The 19,111-nt window shown below is 30.3% G+C and overlaps 2 protein-coding genes across 12 annotated transcripts in view; one reads left to right on the top strand and one right to left on the bottom strand.

Moving 5' to 3' along the window:
- The window catches only part of LOC108737943 (vacuole membrane protein 1), a 16,577-nt gene extending 3,997 nt beyond the window's left edge, over positions 1-12,580 (top strand). For all 4 annotated transcript variants that reach the window (XM_018471133.1, XM_018471132.1, XM_025981871.1 and 1 more), the window contains 6 exons: positions 7,607-7,839; positions 8,276-8,421; positions 9,311-9,446; positions 9,719-9,871; positions 10,045-10,201; positions 11,072-12,580. In XM_018471133.1, the coding sequence (XP_018326635.1) occupies positions 7,628-7,839; positions 8,276-8,421; positions 9,311-9,446; positions 9,719-9,871; positions 10,045-10,201; positions 11,072-11,494 (1,227 nt within the window). In that variant the 5' untranslated portion in view covers positions 7,607-7,627 and the 3' untranslated portion in view covers positions 11,495-12,580. The remainder of the gene's footprint in view (positions 1-7,606; positions 7,840-8,275; positions 8,422-9,310; positions 9,447-9,718; positions 9,872-10,044; positions 10,202-11,071) is intronic.
- The window catches only part of LOC108737944 (flotillin-2), a 100,986-nt gene continuing 94,198 nt past the window's right edge, over positions 12,324-19,111 (bottom strand). For 6 of the 8 annotated variants that reach the window (XM_025981872.1, XM_018471141.2, XM_018471140.2 and 3 more), the window contains one exon: positions 13,531-18,324. In XM_025981872.1, the coding sequence (XP_025837657.1) occupies positions 18,112-18,324 (213 nt within the window). In that variant the 3' untranslated portion in view covers positions 13,531-18,111. Of the gene's footprint in view, positions 12,489-12,716; positions 13,227-13,530; positions 18,325-19,111 lie in introns of those variants that run through there. The other 2 variants (XM_025981873.1, XM_025981874.1) reach the window with 2 other exon arrangements.

The raw sequence follows: 19,111 nt of genomic DNA, 5'->3' as shown, positions 1-19,111 counted from the left end.
AATAAATATAAACACATTGGTTAATTAATCGAAATTGACAAAGTAGAGATTGAGATATAACTTTAAAAAATAAAATGCAAATATTGAAACTTACCTACAAACTAAATTAATAAAAAAACATTACACGTGTAATTTGTTAACATTGATTATAGCAGTATTGGAAATGCTGATTTTAATAAATTAATTGTTTAATTATTTAAATTATAAGAGCGAGATGATCATTTATGATGGGTACATTTTTTTAAACTATTTTACGTATAAAACGTCATATCGCGTTTAGGTAGAATTTTTATTCAGTTCTTCAAATTTTATTTAGTATTTTTTATTTGTTATTATGAAAGGCCATGCTATTATTTGCCTTTCGTAATTTATTGGTGTTGCGCTCAAAACAATTAAATTCTATTCTAATCATGTTTAAAATTGCATTGTAAATTTGTATTTTTATTGATAGTAATTTTTGTAGTTAGTTAATTGAGGCACAACAATTTTTATGCTTAGGACTGTACATGCGTTTTATTTTGTTTTGGTTGTGTAATCTGTAATACATGGTCGAATCGGGCTGTACAATAAGTCTCATTAGAGACTGGACACTTGAACAAAGATTTAAACGAATGTTTCCGGAAGTCCTACGTTTACAGTCTTCATTTACTAAAAATTGAAAATTTTAAATTGGTTATCATTTTCATTCAGGCAGTTTTAAGATTTACGTATTTAATAGTGGTATGTTGCGCGTTAATTTCTACTAATTAGAAACTGATTAAATATGAGATCGAACACGTAATAAGTACGTAGCGATGTTGATCATTTGCCAAAATGTTTCATAATTTGAATGATGTTTCAATAATTTGGAGTTCGAGGTAAAGATTCATTTATCATTATTTAGAGTTACAAAATCTTACAGGATGATTCTCTGGGATAATTATTTGCGTTTTAAGTGGAGATTAAAGTTAAATTTAACACGTGTTATTAAACAACGAATACATCTACAAACATATTAATCACATTTAAAAAGATTTGAGATTTTATGAAACACAATTTTTCTACCGAAGAAGACGATCATTTTATGTTTCACTGCAGCCAATTAATTTGTTAATTAAAATTGCTGTTATATTAACAATATTCTCATTGGGATCGTTATTATAGTATAATTAAGTAGGTAGTAAACGAACGAATTATTTGTTACATACATACATACATACATAGTTGGGTAGGTTACGTTTCTACACATTTGCAATAGCGGGGTGGATACAAAGGGTGAAAATGCCCAAGTTGCCGAAGGGTTAACACATGAGTTACAATAAAGAGGTGGTGGATACATTTGTGTCCTCAGTTCCGAATTTGATAACCGAAAGTACCCTTGACGTTGATTTTCTGTTAATTTTTCATATTTGCAGTAATTTTTTTCTATTTCATCCCTGTCCGTGTTTACCCTTTTGGAGTTTCTTTCATTTCTGTAATGTGAAGTTTCTTGCAGTATTTTATTGAAGTATGTAGCCCCTGTTATTAGTGGGGTGTCCTCCTTCTTAGCAACGTAACCCTTATTATCCGGACACGTTATCTTAATTTGTCCATATTTCGGTTGACACTGAAGTCTCGTGTCCAGCTCTTTAACTGATATTGAAATTATTAAAATTAAAAGTTTAGAACTAAAACCAACCATTTTTACGTTTATTTGTTTCAAATAAACCTGCAAACGGAAATTAATATAAACTCATGTTAGCAGAGATGTAACCGTTCAATTGCATCGCTACAATTTTCATCCTAACAAACATGGACGATTTTCAAAAACACTTTTTTGAGGCTAGTAGGATTAGGATAGCTACCTACTAAGCAGTTTTTTGGTAGCCATAAAATAATTTACAGTATGTGAAATATTATATGCTTAATTTTATTGGATGTATGTACATGACACAGTAATGTTTCTTCCTACATTTCATTTAGCTGTGACCCGCGAAGTAGGCTGATTACTTTGGCCAACAGGGTCAACAGTCTTCATTTGTTTCGTCTTCTTTCAGTGATAACCCGTTCATACTTTCTAATGGGAAATACATTTAAATAATTGTTCAAAAAGCACATGTGTTACTCGTAATTTCAATGTAACAATGTGTTAACTGTTTATGTACAATCAAACTTTCTAGCTTATAATCGTGAGCACGGGTCACGTGCACGTTAAAATTTTCAGTTTAAATTCTAAATTTCAACTTGAAAGTCGATATTTGGAGTTGCAAGGCAGAAGAAAGGAAATGTTCTGGTTTATGTCGAAATTTCGAGTTGCAGATTGAAATTTTGAGTTGCAAGTCGAAATATCGGGTTGTAAGAGGAAATTTATTAGTTCATGTCGAAATTACAAGTTAAAATATCGTGCTGTAAGTGGAAATCTTCTGGTTCATGTTGAAATTTCGAGTTGCATGTCGTAATTTCGAGTTGTAAGTTTAAATTTTGAATTACAAGTCGAAATATCAACTTGAAAGTGGAAATCGTGTTCATGTCGAATGTTCGAGTTGTAAGTGAAATGATCGAGTTCCATGTGGATTTTTTTAGTCCATGTCGAAATTTCGAGATATATATGGAAATCTTTTGGTTCATGTCGATATTTTGAGTTACAAGTCGAGATATCAAGTTGTAAGTGGAAATCTTCTGGTTTATGTCGAAGTTTGGAGTTGCATGTCGTAATTTAGAGTTGTAAATCGAAATTTTGAGTTGCAAGTCGAAATATCGAGTTGTAAGTGGAAATGTTCTGGTTCATGTCGAAATTTGGAGATGCATGTCGTAATTTCGAGTTCTAAGTCGAAATTTTCAGTTGCAAGTCGAAATATCGAGTTATAAGTGGAATTTTTTTGTTCATGTCTAAATAGCAAATCGAAATTTCAAGATGTATGTGGTTCATGTCGAAATTTTGAGCTTAAATGGAAATTTTCTAGTTTATTTCGAAATTTGTAGTTGTAAGTCGGTATTTTGGGTTCGAAGTCGATATATAAGGTTGTGGATTGAAATGTTTTAGTTCATGTCGAAAACCAGTGTAATGGTTAATCTCTATTTTTTACTTACTTTTTATAACTTGAAAATTTGGAACTATCATTTTACTACTTCTTCGGTAATACCTATTATGAAATTCTTGTTTTATGCACTTTTTTATGCATTGAGATATTAATCAATATTTTGAGTTCAAGTCAAAATATCGAGTTGTAAATGGGAGTTTTGTAGCAAATATTGAGCTGTAAGTGGAAATGTTCTGGTTGATTCTGGTGAAATTGAAATTTTGAGTTGCAAGTCGAAATATCGAGTTGTAAGTGGAAATCTTCTGGTTCATATCGAAATTTCGAGTTGAATGTCGTAATTTCGAGTTGTAAAATCAAATTTTGAATTGCAAGTGGAAATTTTTTAGTTCATGCTGAAATTGCAAGCGGAAATTTCGAGATGATGTATGTAGAAGTCTTTTGGTTCATGTTTAAATTTTGAGTTGCAAGTCGAAATATCACGTTGTAAATGGAAATCTGGTTTATGTCGAAATTTCGAGTTGCAAGTAGAAGGAATGAGTTATGTGGTTTTGTTTTTAGTATGTATATGGAAATTTTTTGGTTTATGTCGAAATTTTAGGTTACAAGTCGGAATATCGAATTGTAAGTGGAATTTTTTTTGTTTATGTTCATATTTCGAGTTGTAAGTCGGTATTTTGAGTTGCAAGTCGAAACGTCGAGTTTGTATGTGGAATTGTTCCGGTTCATGTCGAAATTCCGAGTTGTAAGTCGATATTTTTAGTTGCAAGTCGAAATTTGGAGTTATAAGTCGATATTTTGGTTTGCAAGTCGATATATAAAGTTCTGGATTGAAATGTTTTAGTTCATGTCGAAAACCATTGTAATGGTCAATCTCCATTTTTTACTTACTTTTTACAACTTTGGAACTATCATTTTACTACTTCTTCGGTAATACCTATTATGAAATTCTTGTTTTATGCACTTTTTTATGCATTGAGATATTAATCAATATTTTGAGTTCAAGTCAAAATATCGAGTTGTAAATGGGAGTTTTGTAGCAAATATTGAGCTGTAAGTGGAAATGTTCTGGTTGATTCTGGTGAAATTGAAATTTTGAGTTGCAAGTCGAAATATCGGCTTAAAAGTGGAAATATACTGGTTCTTGTCAAAATTTCGAGTTGCAAGTCGAAATATCGAGTTGTAAGTGGAAATCTTCTGGTTCATATCGAAATTTCGAGTTGAATGTCGTAATTTCGAGTTGTAAAATCAAATTTTGAATTGCAAGTGGAAATTTTTTAGTTCATGCTGAAATTGCAAGCGGAAATTTCGAGATGATGTATGTAGAAGTCTTTTGGTTCATGTTTAAATTTTGAGTTGCAAGTCGAAATATCACGTTGTAAATGGAAATCTGGTTTATGTCGAAATTTCGAGTTGCAAGTAGAAGGAATGAGTTATGTGGTTTTGTTTTTAGTATGTATATGGAAATTTTTTGGTTTATGTCGAAATTTTAGGTTACAAGTCGGAATATCGAATTGTAAGTGGAATTTTTTTTGTTTATGTTCATATTTCGAGTTGTAAGTCGGTATTTTGAGTTGCAAGTCGAAACGTCGAGTTTGTATGTGGAATTGTTCCGGTTCATGTCGAAATTCCGAGTTGTAAGTCGATATTTTTAGTTGCAAGTCGAAATTTGGAGTTATAAGTCGATATTTTGGTTTGCAAGTCGATATATAAAGTTCTGGATTGAAATGTTTTAGTTCATGTCGAAAACCATTGTAATGGTCAATCTCCATTTTTTACTTACTTTTTACAACTTTGGAACTATCATTTTACTACTTCTTCGGTAATACCTATTATGAAATTCTTGTTTTATGCACTTTTTTATGCATTGAAATTTTTTACTTAACATTACTGTAACTTTTGGTCTGTGTATCGGTATGTTTGAGGCTTACAAACTTAAAAACAGTTAAGGCTTCATCAGTGGCGGCTCGTAATGAAATGAAAATATTTACTCATCTATTTGTATTTTGAAAGTTAATTATATCCTAAGATCCTTCGTAAATGCAAACTTGTCTTTAACCTTATTGGCGATGTAGTTTAATTGAATTTAGCTTACCGGTGTGGAGGGGAGTTTTCAAAAGAGTACGCAGAGCTGCCTTATGCGGACCAGTTCAATAATATGAAGGATTTGGTCTACTACTTACGATTAACTAACAACATGTGATGTGTGGGTGTGGTAAATAGGGGTCGTCCATTAAATATGTCACTCAGAATTTCACCCTTTTAGAGCCCTTCCTCTCCCTTCGTTCCGCTAAATCAAATATTATGTCAGAAAACCAGTTTACGCCAACGATTTCTTGGTATTAAAAATAGCAATGATAATGACTTTCTATTGTAGTTAAAAATTTTAAGAACTCACGTTAAGAAAAACATCAAAATAAACCCTCCTTCCCCCTACGCTATGCAATACCCCTCCCTCCCCCTTTTTTGTAAACGTATCTTATGGACGACCCCAAATTAGTAAGTAATTTAGTGCAATTACCCTATGGTTCATTGCTGACCAATTTCAACACCTGTACATATAATCGTCAACTTTGGACATGATTGATTTGTAAAATTTTGTTTTATGGAAACGGAAATTAAAAGAAAAATCTCCATATTAGTGTGTTGAAATCTTTAAATTGAACAAATTAATACTTCCGTCTGTAGATCTGCCACTGGTTGAACGAACGAACGAACGAACAACTTGTTAACTTGTACTAACAGTTAAAGTACTTGCGTTATTTATTTATTGAAGACGCTTTATAAAAGCTTACGGTTATATTGTAGTACTATAATGTAAGATCTTCGCTGAAAACTTGGTCCGGTTAATAACACGGTCGCCTACTTATCGTTTTAATCATCTTCCGTTTCTTTTGTCTATGTATTGGTCGGATGGCCGGATCGTCTGTTCGAAGAACGGTTTTTGGTTTAGTCTTTAGTACCTTTCACTAAAAAGTTGATACCTTGGCCAGTCAACATTCACAAACAGTCAAGTCATATGTGCCTGTGCGTCTTTTTATGAATCGCTTTATCCCAAACTTTTTAAATTTTAACTTCAGAACCCTTTTTTTTTTGAAATATTTTTGCGAGTTTAATTTTTATTAACCAGGGAGGTTTTAGTTTCATTATTTACTGAAGGTGAGTTCTTAGGGATTTATTTGCCACTATTATTAGTATTGGTTTGTTTTCCAATTTTCTTTTCGGCGTCAAATATCGATTTATAAATGTAAAAAATTCAGAATTCCGATATTGTTAACTAGACTATTAAAGTGATTTTTTTTTCGAAATTTGAAATGTAAATCTTTTTATATTCGAATTGTCTGTTTTGTGAATTGTTGCTTTTAAATTATATTTATATTTTGTTGTTGCAATTTTTTTAAAAATTTTGGAACATGAATTTTAAAAAAAAGTGCTTTCTTATCTTGTTAAATGATTTTGGCAATCAGCAGCAATCAACGTTTTGTGTTAACATAAAAATGTTGAGCAGCCTGCGGTTTCAAATATAACATTTTCAGTTTTGTTTTACATCAAAGTGTAATTATGTATATGTAGGTATAAGTTTAGTGTGAATAATGTGGTTTGGCTAAAGACCAACTTAACTCACATTATTGAGATTAACATTTTTGACATTGTTTAAACTCGACAGGTGCTTTTCTTTTGCATAATTTTTAAATTTTTTGTATTAACAGTTTCATAAACCAGCAAAGAATAAAGATTAATAATAAATTTTGCGATAAAGTTTTATTAAATATTTTTATTGCCTGATAATTTATTGTTAGGTAATAATTTACGTTAGTGAACATTTTTAATTGTATTTGTTTGCCAAATTCTGTTTCATTATAATATTTTACACAAAAAAAAAGGTTAAATACGTTTAGCACTTATAAAACATAAAATTCTTATTTCCAAGCGTTTAAGCGATAATTAAATTATCACTAGATGATTTTGTTAAAACTTTTATATTTCCCTTCGTATGCTTCCATTCGGGTGTCTTTATTTTTTACCATGCTCTGCACACAAATAAGCACATGTGCTTTGTGCTGTATTTTTATATTTTTGCCTGCATGAGTATTTTTGAAGCTTAGCACTAAACTGCAATAAAAACTCAACTCTGATTAAATAAATTGGCAATGAATGAATACCTTTCCATAGTAACTACGTATTTGTAACTTGCTGACTTGTACATTTATTCAAAATGAAATACAGTAATTATATATACATATATTATACACTATTGAGCTAAAGTTTTGAAATAATGGTTAAATTTATTTTCTAATTGTGTATATAAATATAATTATTATAAACACCAAAACACTTTTAGATCACTCGGAACAGTCTCTTATTCATGCCATGTACAGGGTCGTTTGTGGCATAAGTTCAAAAAGGGCATACACTTAACTTTATTATTTAGTGTAGATGTACTATCTTGAAGTATAAAATGCTTCAACAAACATTATTATTTTCTGTTTGTATCTCCGTTTTTTTTTTTATTTGCATTTTTGCGATTTATATTTCTTTGTTGTTTGTGTTTTTTATTGTTATTGGATTAGACAGTCGTTTATTGAAGTTCCTTATTTTCTTTTGTTTAGTTGCAAAGGCTGGGCCTCAAGATGTCGGGGAACGCGAAAGTCAAAGAACCGACAGCTAATGGGAATAGCGTATTTGAAATTGCTTCTAATAAAAAAACGAACTCTACTTCGAAACACAAAAAGCAGGGCGAGAAGCTGGAAAGGGAAAGCCTCGTGTTGTGGCGACGACCCTTAAAGACGTTAGAATATTTTTTTAAAGAAGTTTTTGTCCTCTTGTATACATATGGAAACAAGTAAGTTTAAGTTTTTGGAAACACATTTTTTTTCATTGTGCAATAATGAAATCAATAGCAACACTTAAAATATTAATAGTGTTATATGAGATAAAATTCCCTGAATTCTCAGCTAATTAGTGGAGAACCAGGTAGAAGAATAAATACACGACGTTGGCGTATCTTTGTTTTGCTACTCATTGTATTGAGGTTGGCAAACCAAATCAACGAAACGTCGGAAAGAAAAATATTTATTCTTCTGTCTGGTTATTCACTGGTCGGCTGAGAATTTAGCAATTTGAATTTGTTCTCGTATGGACTACCAATTTGTTCAACACATCTTCATTAATTGTGTGCTATTACTAATATTTAAATAATGTACCTCCTGAATTTATTCAGTTACATAGAAAAATTTGCATTAGAGGTATTACTTATATAATATTATTATATTTTTCAGATTACTACAGTTTAAGAAGACAGTCTTAGTAATAGCTATTCTACTAATTTCACTAACAGTAGTTTCTAAGACCGCTGGTCCCCACCAGTATGTAGTACAAGAAATTTATAAGACATCAATGTGGTGTTTCTATTGGATAGGTTTAGGTAAGAATAAGTTGTTGTAATATACATACTTTATTAGGTGCATGTTACATTAATTAAGTAATAAAGTAATACTAGAGGCTTTACTCGATGGTTTTACTTAAACCATTTCTGTGCAAGCTGTGATAATATATCAGAAAATCTTATGGTGCGTCTTAAGGATGTTTGGGAGGTATGTCAAAATGCTACGAGACAAATAAAAATTTGGAAGAACGTTCCTCATTCAATTCTAAAACTCCTGTAAAAACTACAAGTCGATTCACTAAATCGTTAAAAAGTAATTGCAATTTTAAAAACTTGTAATTTTACACGTCATTTTATGGAGATTCGTTAACCGAACAGATTAAATTTATTTTTATTAACAGAAAAAAAGCTATCAGAAACTTCAAACTTTTATAATAAGTAACTTGAAACTCTGGAGAATCACTTTAGCGTAAGGTTATTCAAATTCACTAAATGGTTATCGAGGAAAAAATGAAAAATTAGCTGAAAATCTCGTTTTTACTTGATAATATAATGATAATATTTGTAATTGTCTGAAATAAATGCAATTTTGAAGTTTTAATTATTATTTAAATATATTAAAAAGTTTTTGCTCAAATTCCAAATTTTCTCTCAAACCGTATACTTTTTTTTAGTATTGATAGTATTTATTTACCTCGTGATATGCTGCAAAACCTAATTAATCACGAATTTCTAATTTTATGTACTCTTGTCTCCGATTGTACCTCTCAACCATCTTTAATGAATGCAGAATACTGAGACATGAGCTACGTAAGTCCTATTTCCAAATTGTTATTTTATATAGGTATATAGTAAATTCTTTTAAATGAAATGCTTTCTGTTAACAATACAAGTTATTAATCCATCCATTTTGTTTCTTTTTTTTTAGGAATATTGTCGTCTGTAGGACTGGGTACGGGACTACACACATTCCTGTTATATTTAGGACCTCATATTGCTCAAGTCACTTTGGCAGCGTACGAGTGTGGTTCTTTAAACTTCCCAGAGCCGCCATATCCTGACGAGTAAGTTTTTATTATTATTTTGAACTTTTCTGCAAGCTAGTAGAGGCGAAATAAATTGTACAAAAAGGAGACATTTTCCATTATTTTGTATTTACAAAAGTTATTATTGTGCACATAAGGCAAGTGATGAAATTTGTCCTTTTAAATGTGGATACCTACATTTCTTAAGGATTTTCAAATTGTAGACAGAATCATTTACCTTATCTTTATGTATTACTTGGTGGTATTGGTTTTTTTTACTTATTCGTTAGTTTATTGTTATTATTTTTTAGCATAGTTTGTCCAAATGAGGCAGATCCTAGTCAAATTGTCTCGATATGGTCAATAATGTCAAAAGTCAGATTAGAAGCAATGTGCTGGGGCGCTGGTACTGCATTGGGCGAGTTGCCTCCCTATTTCATGGCAAGGGCAGCGAGACTGTCAGGGTACGTTACTCCATTAGTGTTAAATCGCAAAATAAGTTTCATTTATTGCAGACACTTTTTTGTATCTTTATCAGTTAACTGTAAAATACATATTTTTGAAAATGTTAATGTTTGGAATGTATAATTTCTATACATATTAGTGTTAGATTGAAAAACTTGTTTATTTTATTCAGGTATGATCCTGATGACGATGATGAATTAAGGGAATTCGAAGAGTTGCAGAGGAAAGAAATAAATCGGGAAAATCTAACTCTAATGGAAAAGGGGAAACTTTTTGTGGAACATATTGTACAGAAAGTTGGTTTCCTTGGAATTCTGGCTTGTGCAAGTGTAAGTATACCTTTAGCATCTATTCAAACATAATTTCTTTCATTTATTGCTTGTACTTTTTTAATTGTAATTTAATTTGAGAATATATCAATTGCTTTTAAAAACGGAATGTAGAATTAATTTGTACTATTTAGATGTTAGTGTTACATCTTATTATTCATTGTACAGAATATTTATTACATTATTTCTCAGAAAATATCAACGTGTTGGTAAATTACGAAATGCATGCATTTTTTTACTCTACGAAGTTTATTGAATTTTCCATTCATTTTTATTTTTAGTTTAAAAATGAAGTACATCGTAATTTATTTTTACATGTATATGTAATTGTTTTATTTAAGTTTAAAGGTAATTTTCCTGTTTTTGAGTTTGTCATAGGATAATAGAAAAACCCCTGGCTTTGTATGAAAACTAAAGTCTGAATTAAACGGTAATGAACTATTAAATTGATGTAGTTTATTGAGCAAAAAGAAGTAGGCAACTGACTGAACAATTTATGAATTTCTATTGAAAAAATATACACTTTTGGGATTATATTAAAATGGTTGTTTATGCCAATCTAGGTACAAATTATAATTAAGTTAATAATAGTCACAACGTCTATTTTTTTTTTCAAAAAGAAACAAACTTCTCAAACGATGAAAGTATGGATTTTACACAAGTTACAATTTTTATTAAATTCCTAAATATTCAGCTCAAAAACGGTTTTTAATATAACACCATATTATGTTAAAACTTGGGTAAATTTGTTGCCATTGATGTTTTAGAGGAACTACACTGTTTCTTCGTAATTATTAATTTAATTTAACTTAAAAAAAAATGAAATAGGATTCTACATAAATATTAAAATATGTTTTTATTTTCATACAGATCCCGAATCCCCTATTCGACCTTGCTGGCATCACGTGTGGACATTTTCTCGTTCCGTTCTGGACCTTTTTCGGTGCCACGTTAATCGGTAAGGCCATAATAAAAATGCACATCCAAAAACTATTCGTTATCATTGCGTTTAACGAGACATTGATAAGTACTGCGGTTGAGTGGCTCGCAGTCGTGCCAGTGATCGGTATCAAACTTCAGGAACCGTTCAAGGCATTCCTTGAAAGCCAGAAATTAAAACTTCACCGACAGAGGGGCAGTCCAGAAATACGGGAGAAGGGAAGTCTCCTGAGCAGTGTGTTCGAGAAGTTCGTGGTCGCCATGATCCTTTATTTCGTTGTGTCAATTATCAACTCTTTGGCGCAGAGCTATCACAAGCGACTGCACAAGAAGAAGATAGCACGATCGGATTAGCCAAAACGGTAGGACTGAGTTTATCAATATTCTTTTAAAATTATTAGACCAAAATGGTTTTTGTTATTCGGATTTCTTCATTTTTCTTTTAGTGGACAAAAGAAGTTTAAAAAGAATTAATTGAAATAGAGTAATATATTAGTGATTTTTCTTTAGAGTGTAGATGTATGAATTTTCGGTACCATAGTACCCTCGAGGGTAGTTTTTGTAAGGGCGTGCAAGGTTGTTATTTTCTTTTGTGAGTAATGTGTGGGTGAAATTCGACGTATTTAAATATATAATAATAGAAAAGGTCGCACTTTCTTAATCTTGGTTTTCTGTGTGGTGAAAATAATGTTTTTTTTTTAGGAAAAAATCTTTTATAAGTTTATTCTTGTTTTAATGATGGCGAATTGTTTTATGAAAAATGTATTAAATTCTCTTCTTTCTTTTATGTACTTACACGCTATTTGTTTCAGCTAAAAAAATTTGTTTTTGTGTTGTTTTAGAAATGAAAGTATAATATTATACAAAAATTCATTGTAATTCGCTTTATGTAGTATGTATTTATTCCTGAATGAGTTAATTAGGATTTTTTTGTATTATTAGGGGAACTTCAAATTAATTGTTTGGAATGGTAAAGAGTTACTTTCTTATTAGAATTAGTTATCTATAAGTAATTTTGAGTTTGGGTAAACTGAAATTATTTTCACCTCAGAGATAATATGGCGATTGGATTAGTGCGATTCGAATTATGTAATTTTAAGTAGGAAATATGAAAACTATGGATGTTTTTTTAACGAAGTATCATTCGTTGTGATTGTTCAAAAGTGATTGTTTATACAAGACGAATCTTTTTATTTATTTATTATCAATCAGTTTTACTTTGCATAGCGATCAGTGGTGTTATTAGTTATTATAAACTACTATACATATTATAGTGAAGACCAAATTTGCCATTCCTGTTGTTCAGTAGGATTAATGAATATGTAATACCAGTATTTATCTTGGAAACCTGTAAATTGATTAATTATGTTGATTGCTAAGCAATAAAAAATGTAAATTGTGAAGTTTTTAAAAAATAATGAGTTGGTGTGCTTTATATTATGTTGCTTCTTTTTATTGATTTTATTTTTATGATTCCCATTGTTGTTTTTATGATAATTTGGTGTAGTTTTTCAAAAATTTGTTAATTGTCATAAAAGTTAATAATACTAGTTTCGTATTTTAAAAGTAAAACAAGTTTAAAATATTTATTTTAATTATAAATAAAGTGAGATTTGCAAAATAAAGTATTTAGGGATTGAGTAATGTTTGCTCAAATTAAAAATACAGAAAAGGTAAGTACAATATTTATGTTTATAATATGTAATGATAATAGATTTTATATTGAGTGTGCCATCTAGTGGAAATGTAGATAAGTAGAATAATAATGAAATTAATATTATAGAAAACTGTAACATAATACGTAGTGAATGTAAAGGTTTGGCAAGGTGCCGTAAGATGGCGCTGGAGTAGATGTTTGATGTGTCTTTATAATCATCTTCTTACAGAGTAGAAGCTAGTATATTAAGGGCGTCGAGGGTGGGGTGACAAATTGGCTGAGTTCTGTCCGAACAATTTCTCATTCTTCAAAACAACAGGATTAATGTAACTGTTACACTGAAACTGTATGAATATCAGTCTATTCTTACAATATTCGTTTACGCAACAATCTTAACTAATTGTTTGCCGAAGGTTTTCTTTCCTAAAACTAAATATGATACTTTGTAAGTGGTAATGATAACTGATAACTCCTATTTTTGTACTTAGAAAATTTATTGTTTTTTAAACAAGCATACATGAACATTCACCTTCTTATAATACTTGATTTATAACAAACGATAGTGCACTACAGAATTATTCTTATCAAGTAATGAAAAAACTAGAAGAATTTTTAAATATTTTAAAAACGCTTCTCTTAGTTTCCATACCTACATCGTCTGAAAAATAGTGGAAAGACATCATTATACACGCAATTTTAAAATCGTCACCCAAACCATAAACTAATTTGGCTATTTTAAGTAACTATGAAGTACAAAAATATGTCCATACATTTAGTTACGCACTACACGACTGGCTTTTTAAAAACAACATTTTATTGTAAATTGGGGTAAAAATATTATTTTCTGCAAAACTAATTTTAAAACTAAAATTATGCGTTTCGCTTCTCTTATATGCACATGCAAATTAAAATTAGTTCTTGCTTGTACGTTCTTTAGCCCTAACAATGAAAATTTATTGAGAGTCTTCAAAATTCTATCGCCTACGCACATTGCCATTTGACTATTACGAAATAGCATGTTTCAAATTCAGGAAAGGGGTTAACAACCACTCCGTCCATGGCTTCCTAAATTCATGCACGACAATAGGGGTTAAGAATCGCATTAGGAAGAATGTAACCATACAGCTTTTGTTCCTGTTTCAAAGACAAAACTATTCAAATTTAAACATAGAATTTTAGAAACCCAATAAGCAACAACTTGTGCAGTTTAAGTACGAAAATGGGGAAGTAACAACCGCCCTAGGAAAAATTTGATTATACAATTCCTCTTCCTACGCTTCCTGAACAAAACTATTAAAAATTTAAAGTTGAATTTTGAAAACCCTTTAAGTGACAGCTACTGAAATTTTGACTATAAGAAAATGAAAAATTTTAAGTCCAGAAAGAGGGGTAGGAACCGCCCTAGGAGAAATGTGATTATACAGTTTTTGTTCCTACGTCTCCTGGACAAAATTATTAAAATTTGAAAGTTGAATTTTGAAAACCCTCCAAGTTACAGCTACTGAAATTTTGACTATTATAAAATGAAAAGTTTTAAGTCCAGGAAAGGGGGTAGGAACCACCCTGGTAAAAATGTGAATATACAGTTTTTGTTCCTACGTCTCTTGGACAAAACTATTAAAATTTGAAAGTTGAATTTTGAAAACCCTCCAAGTTACAACTACTGAAATTCTGACTATATGAAAATGAAAAGTTTTAAGTCCAGAAAATGGGGTAGGAACCACCCTGGTAAAAATGTGAATATACAGTTTTTGTTCCTACGTCTCCTGGACAAAACTATTAAAATTTGAAAGTTGAATTTTGAAAACCCTCCAAGTTACAACTACTGAAATTCTGACTATATGAAAATGAAAAGTTTTAAGTCCAGAAAATGGGGTAGGAACCACCCTGGTAAAAATGTGAATATACAGTTTTTGTTCCTACGTCTCCTGGACAAAACTATTAAAATTTGAAAGTTGAATTTTGAAAACCCTCCAAGTTACAACTACTGAAATTCTGACTATATGAAAATGAAAAGTTTTAAGTCCAGAAAATGGGGTAGGAACCACCCTGGTAAAAATGTGAATATACAGTTTTTGTTCCTACGTCTCCTGGACAAAACTATTAAAATTTGAAAGTTGAATTTTGAAAACCCTCCAAGTTACAACTACTGAAATTCTGACTATATGAAAATGAAAAGTTTTAAGTCCAGAAAATGGGGTAGGAACCACCCTGGTAAAAATGTGAATATACAGTTTTTGTTCCTACGTCTCCTGGACAAAACTATTAAAATTTGAAAGTTGAATTTTGAAAACCCTCCAAGTTACAACTACTGAAATTCTGACTATATGAAAATGAAAAGTTTTAAGTCCAGAAAATGGGGTAGGAACCACCCTGGTAAAAATGTGAATATACAGTTTTTGTTCCTACGTCTCCTGGACAAAACTATTAAAATTTGAAAGTTGAATTTTGAAAACCCTCCAAGTTACAACTACTGAAATTCTGACTATATGAAAATGAAAAGTTTTAAGTCCAGAAAATGGGGTAGGAACCACCCTGGTAAAAATGTGAATATACAGTTTTTGTTCCTACGTCTCCTGGACAAAACTATTAAAATTTGAAAGTTGAATTTTGAAAACCCTCCAAGTTACAACTACTGAAATTCTGACTATATGAAAATGAAAAGTTTTAAGTCCAGAAAATGGGGTAGGAACCACCCTGGTAAAAATGTGAATATACAGTTTTTGTTCCTACGTCTCCTGGACAAAACTATTAAAATTTGAAAGTTGAATTTTGAAAACCCTCCAAGTTACAACTACTGAAATTCTGACTATATGAAAATGAAAAGTTTTAAGTCCAGAAAATGGGGTAGGAACCACCCTGGTAAAAATGTGAATATACAGTTTTTGTTCCTACGTCTCCTGGACAAAACTATTAAAATTTGAAAGTTGAATTTTGAAAACCCTCCAAGTTACAACTACTGAAATTCTGACTATATGAAAATGAAAAGTTTTAAGTCCAGAAAATGGGGTAGGAACCACCCTGGTAAAAATGTGAATATACAGTTTTTGTTCCTACGTCTCCTGGACAAAACTATTAAAATTTGAAAGTTGAATTTTGAAAACCCTCCAAGTTACAACTACTGAAATTCTGACTATATGAAAATGAAAAGTTTTAAGTCCAGAAAATGGGGTAGGAACCACCCTGGTAAAAATGTGAATATACAGTTTTTGTTCCTACGTCTCCTGGACAAAACTATTAAAATTTGAAAGTTGAATTTTGAAAACCCTCCAAGTTACAACTACTGAAATTCTGACTATATGAAAATGAAAAGTTTTAAGTCCAGAAAATGGGGTAGGAACCACCCTGGTAAAAATGTGAATATACAGTTTTTGTTCCTACGTCTCCTGGACAAAACTATTAAAATTTGAAAGTTGAATTTTGAAAACCCTCCAAGTTACAACTACTGAAATTCTGACTATATGAAAATGAAAAGTTTTAAGTCCAGAAAATGGGGTAGGAACCACCCTGGTAAAAATGTGAATATACAGTTTTTGTTCCTACGTCTCCTGGACAAAACTATTAAAATTTGAAAGTTGAATTTTGAAAACCCTCCAAGTTACAACTACTGAAATTCTGACTATATGAAAATGAAAAGTTTTAAGTCCAGAAAATGGGGTAGGAACCACCCTGGTAAAAATGTGAATATACAGTTTTTGTTCCTACGTCTCCTGGACAAAACTATTAAAATTTGAACGTTGAATTTTGAAAACCCTCCAAGTTACAGCTACTGAAATTTTGACTATTATAAAATGAAAAGTTTTAAGTCCAGAAAAAGGGGTAGGAACCACCCTAGGAGAAATGTGATTATACAGTTTTTGTTCCTGTTTTCTGAACAAAATTATAAAAACTTGAAAGTTGAATTTTGAAAACCTTTTAAACTACATACTATCATTTAATATTATCTGCTGCTTATTAGAAACATATTTATGCATAAGTAGTCATCAGTGAAAATATCTTTTTATAGAAGCGAAACGTGAATGAGTATGGATGCTTTCTTGCAACTACTAAAAAATAACAATTTCTATCTCGTACTAAAATATTTGGAAATTATTACGGTAGATCAATATCTATGTATACACACTTTTATAATTAACCTAAATGAATAATAACTTTTTACAAAAATGTTCTAAGTGTATTACGAATTTGAACACATCGCTGCAAGTCTTGTATTATAGAAACAGAGTATGAATTTTACGTATCAAGAACAGTACATAAAACACGAATACAACGAAATTACATAGGTACGCGTTATCGATAAAAATGTATAACAATTACAGGACACGATTTTGTAATATTAAACAGGTTTGGAATATAGCGAATTTTCCACTATTGCAGATTTATTAATGACAATGTTTTGCAATCAACCACTGACATTATTCTCCTACTATTTAAGTAGATAATTACAGAAATAAAAATACAAATGTAGATGTAATAAAAAAATGTCTTCAATTAAGTTAGATTATTAAAAATCAATTTTGTGAAGGCAGTCTAAAAATCGTAAGCATAAGAGATTTAATTTTTGATCGCAAAACATTTCATTTTTTTGCATATCGAAGTTTGTAGAAATGCCTTTTTTACAACAAAATTAATCTTTGGCAAGCACAGGTAAAGTAAAATAATAACGAAATGTATTCTATTTCAAAAGTCTGTTGTTATTGCCTAAAGAACACAATTATTTTGATATTTATGAAAGTATCGGTGTCACTCCCAATCAAAAAGTTTGAAAAAATGTGGATATTTCAATCACTGAAATGTAATTATGCAATAAATAACTGCAAGTTCTTATCAATAACAATTACTAAACAAAACAATAAAAGCAATAAAAACAGTTTCGATCATTGTCGAATAATAAATGTATGTGATTAATACAAAATATACAACATAGTACCTAATTAGGAAATTAACTTGGTAACCACCGTTTTTGAACAAATAATAATGAAAATGCGTTATTTACTTAAAAAAAGATTTTCTGACTAAGGTATTTAAAACCGTTTCTACATTTTTAATGTCAGCGAAATTGTTTAGGAGTATTCTACAAAAATGTGTCAAGCAAATTTGAAAACATTCAAAACGTATATAGTTACTTTCATGAACGGTAATAATTTTTACTTGGAAGTAGTTATCCTAGAAATTGGTCGATTATCTTTCCTTCTTAAAATTTCATTAGACTATTATATTTACTTGCAGTTATTTTGAAAATATATATCATATTTTTAATACCATCATCATCATCATAATTCAAGAGTAAAATATTAAAAACTATCTATCTAACCTATTTAACAGCCACGGTATGCTTAGTGTTGGTGGTGGTCGTTGCGCCGGGAACTTTTCCAAGCACCTTCGACAAGTCGACACCGGTTAAGGCATTAACTGCAGGCGGAATCTGACCGACGAGACGAGAAATTTCCGCGGTCGTATTATCCGAACCGCCAATCAGAACAATCTCTTCCGTTTTCGCAAGCGGTGCCGCTACTTCCGCAGCGATCTGTAAGCACACAGAATAAACGAAATTTACCTTTATTTGTAAGAAATCGATGGTTACAATAATGCACTGAAAAATACTTTAATTTCAACGTAAAAAAAATTATAACAATTTTCTATATCCTGTTATTTTTCTATTAAATACTAATTCAATTAAAATAATACTGAAAGAAGTATTCACTATTGATTTAAGATATTTAATAAATCCATTTAAAATTGACAGACTAAATTAAGTATCCCAATGGTATATTTATTATACCGATGGTTTAAGAGTCTAGGACGACAAACTTACATGTTCTATTTGAATGTTCGTGATTTTTCTTATTAAGGGTATTAATTTAAATGGAAATAAATTGTGATAAATATTAACATTATGAAAGTTTCTTTCTTTCTTTCACATTACTTTCATTCAATCTACACATTTTTCAAACTTAAGTAATAAATAAACAAATAACACTAACTTTATTATAAACAATATTACACAAAATAAGAAAATGACAATTCTTCTTCAAATTTGGCAGATGAATTTTGAAAATCCCATTCTATTAACTATTAAAAAATTAATACTTTTATGTTCGGAAAAGAGGGGGTAAAAACCTCCCTGAAAAAAAATGTAACCATGTTTCAATATTCTTTGGACACAAGTTACCACTTGACAGTCGAATTTTCAAAACCTTATTAACTACAATCACTGCAATTTTGACCAATAAAAAACGAAATGTTTTAAGTTTAAAGAAAGTCAATTGTTAAAATTTGGTAATTGAATTTTAAAAACAAATTTTATATTAGAC

The sequence above is a fragment of the Agrilus planipennis genome, unplaced genomic scaffold, assembly GCF_000699045.2.
Source record: "Agrilus planipennis isolate EAB-ADULT unplaced genomic scaffold, Apla_2.0 scaffold120, whole genome shotgun sequence".
NCBI lineage: Eukaryota > Metazoa > Arthropoda > Insecta > Coleoptera > Buprestidae > Agrilus > Agrilus planipennis.
This window is presented reverse-complemented; position numbering and strand designations above follow the sequence as displayed.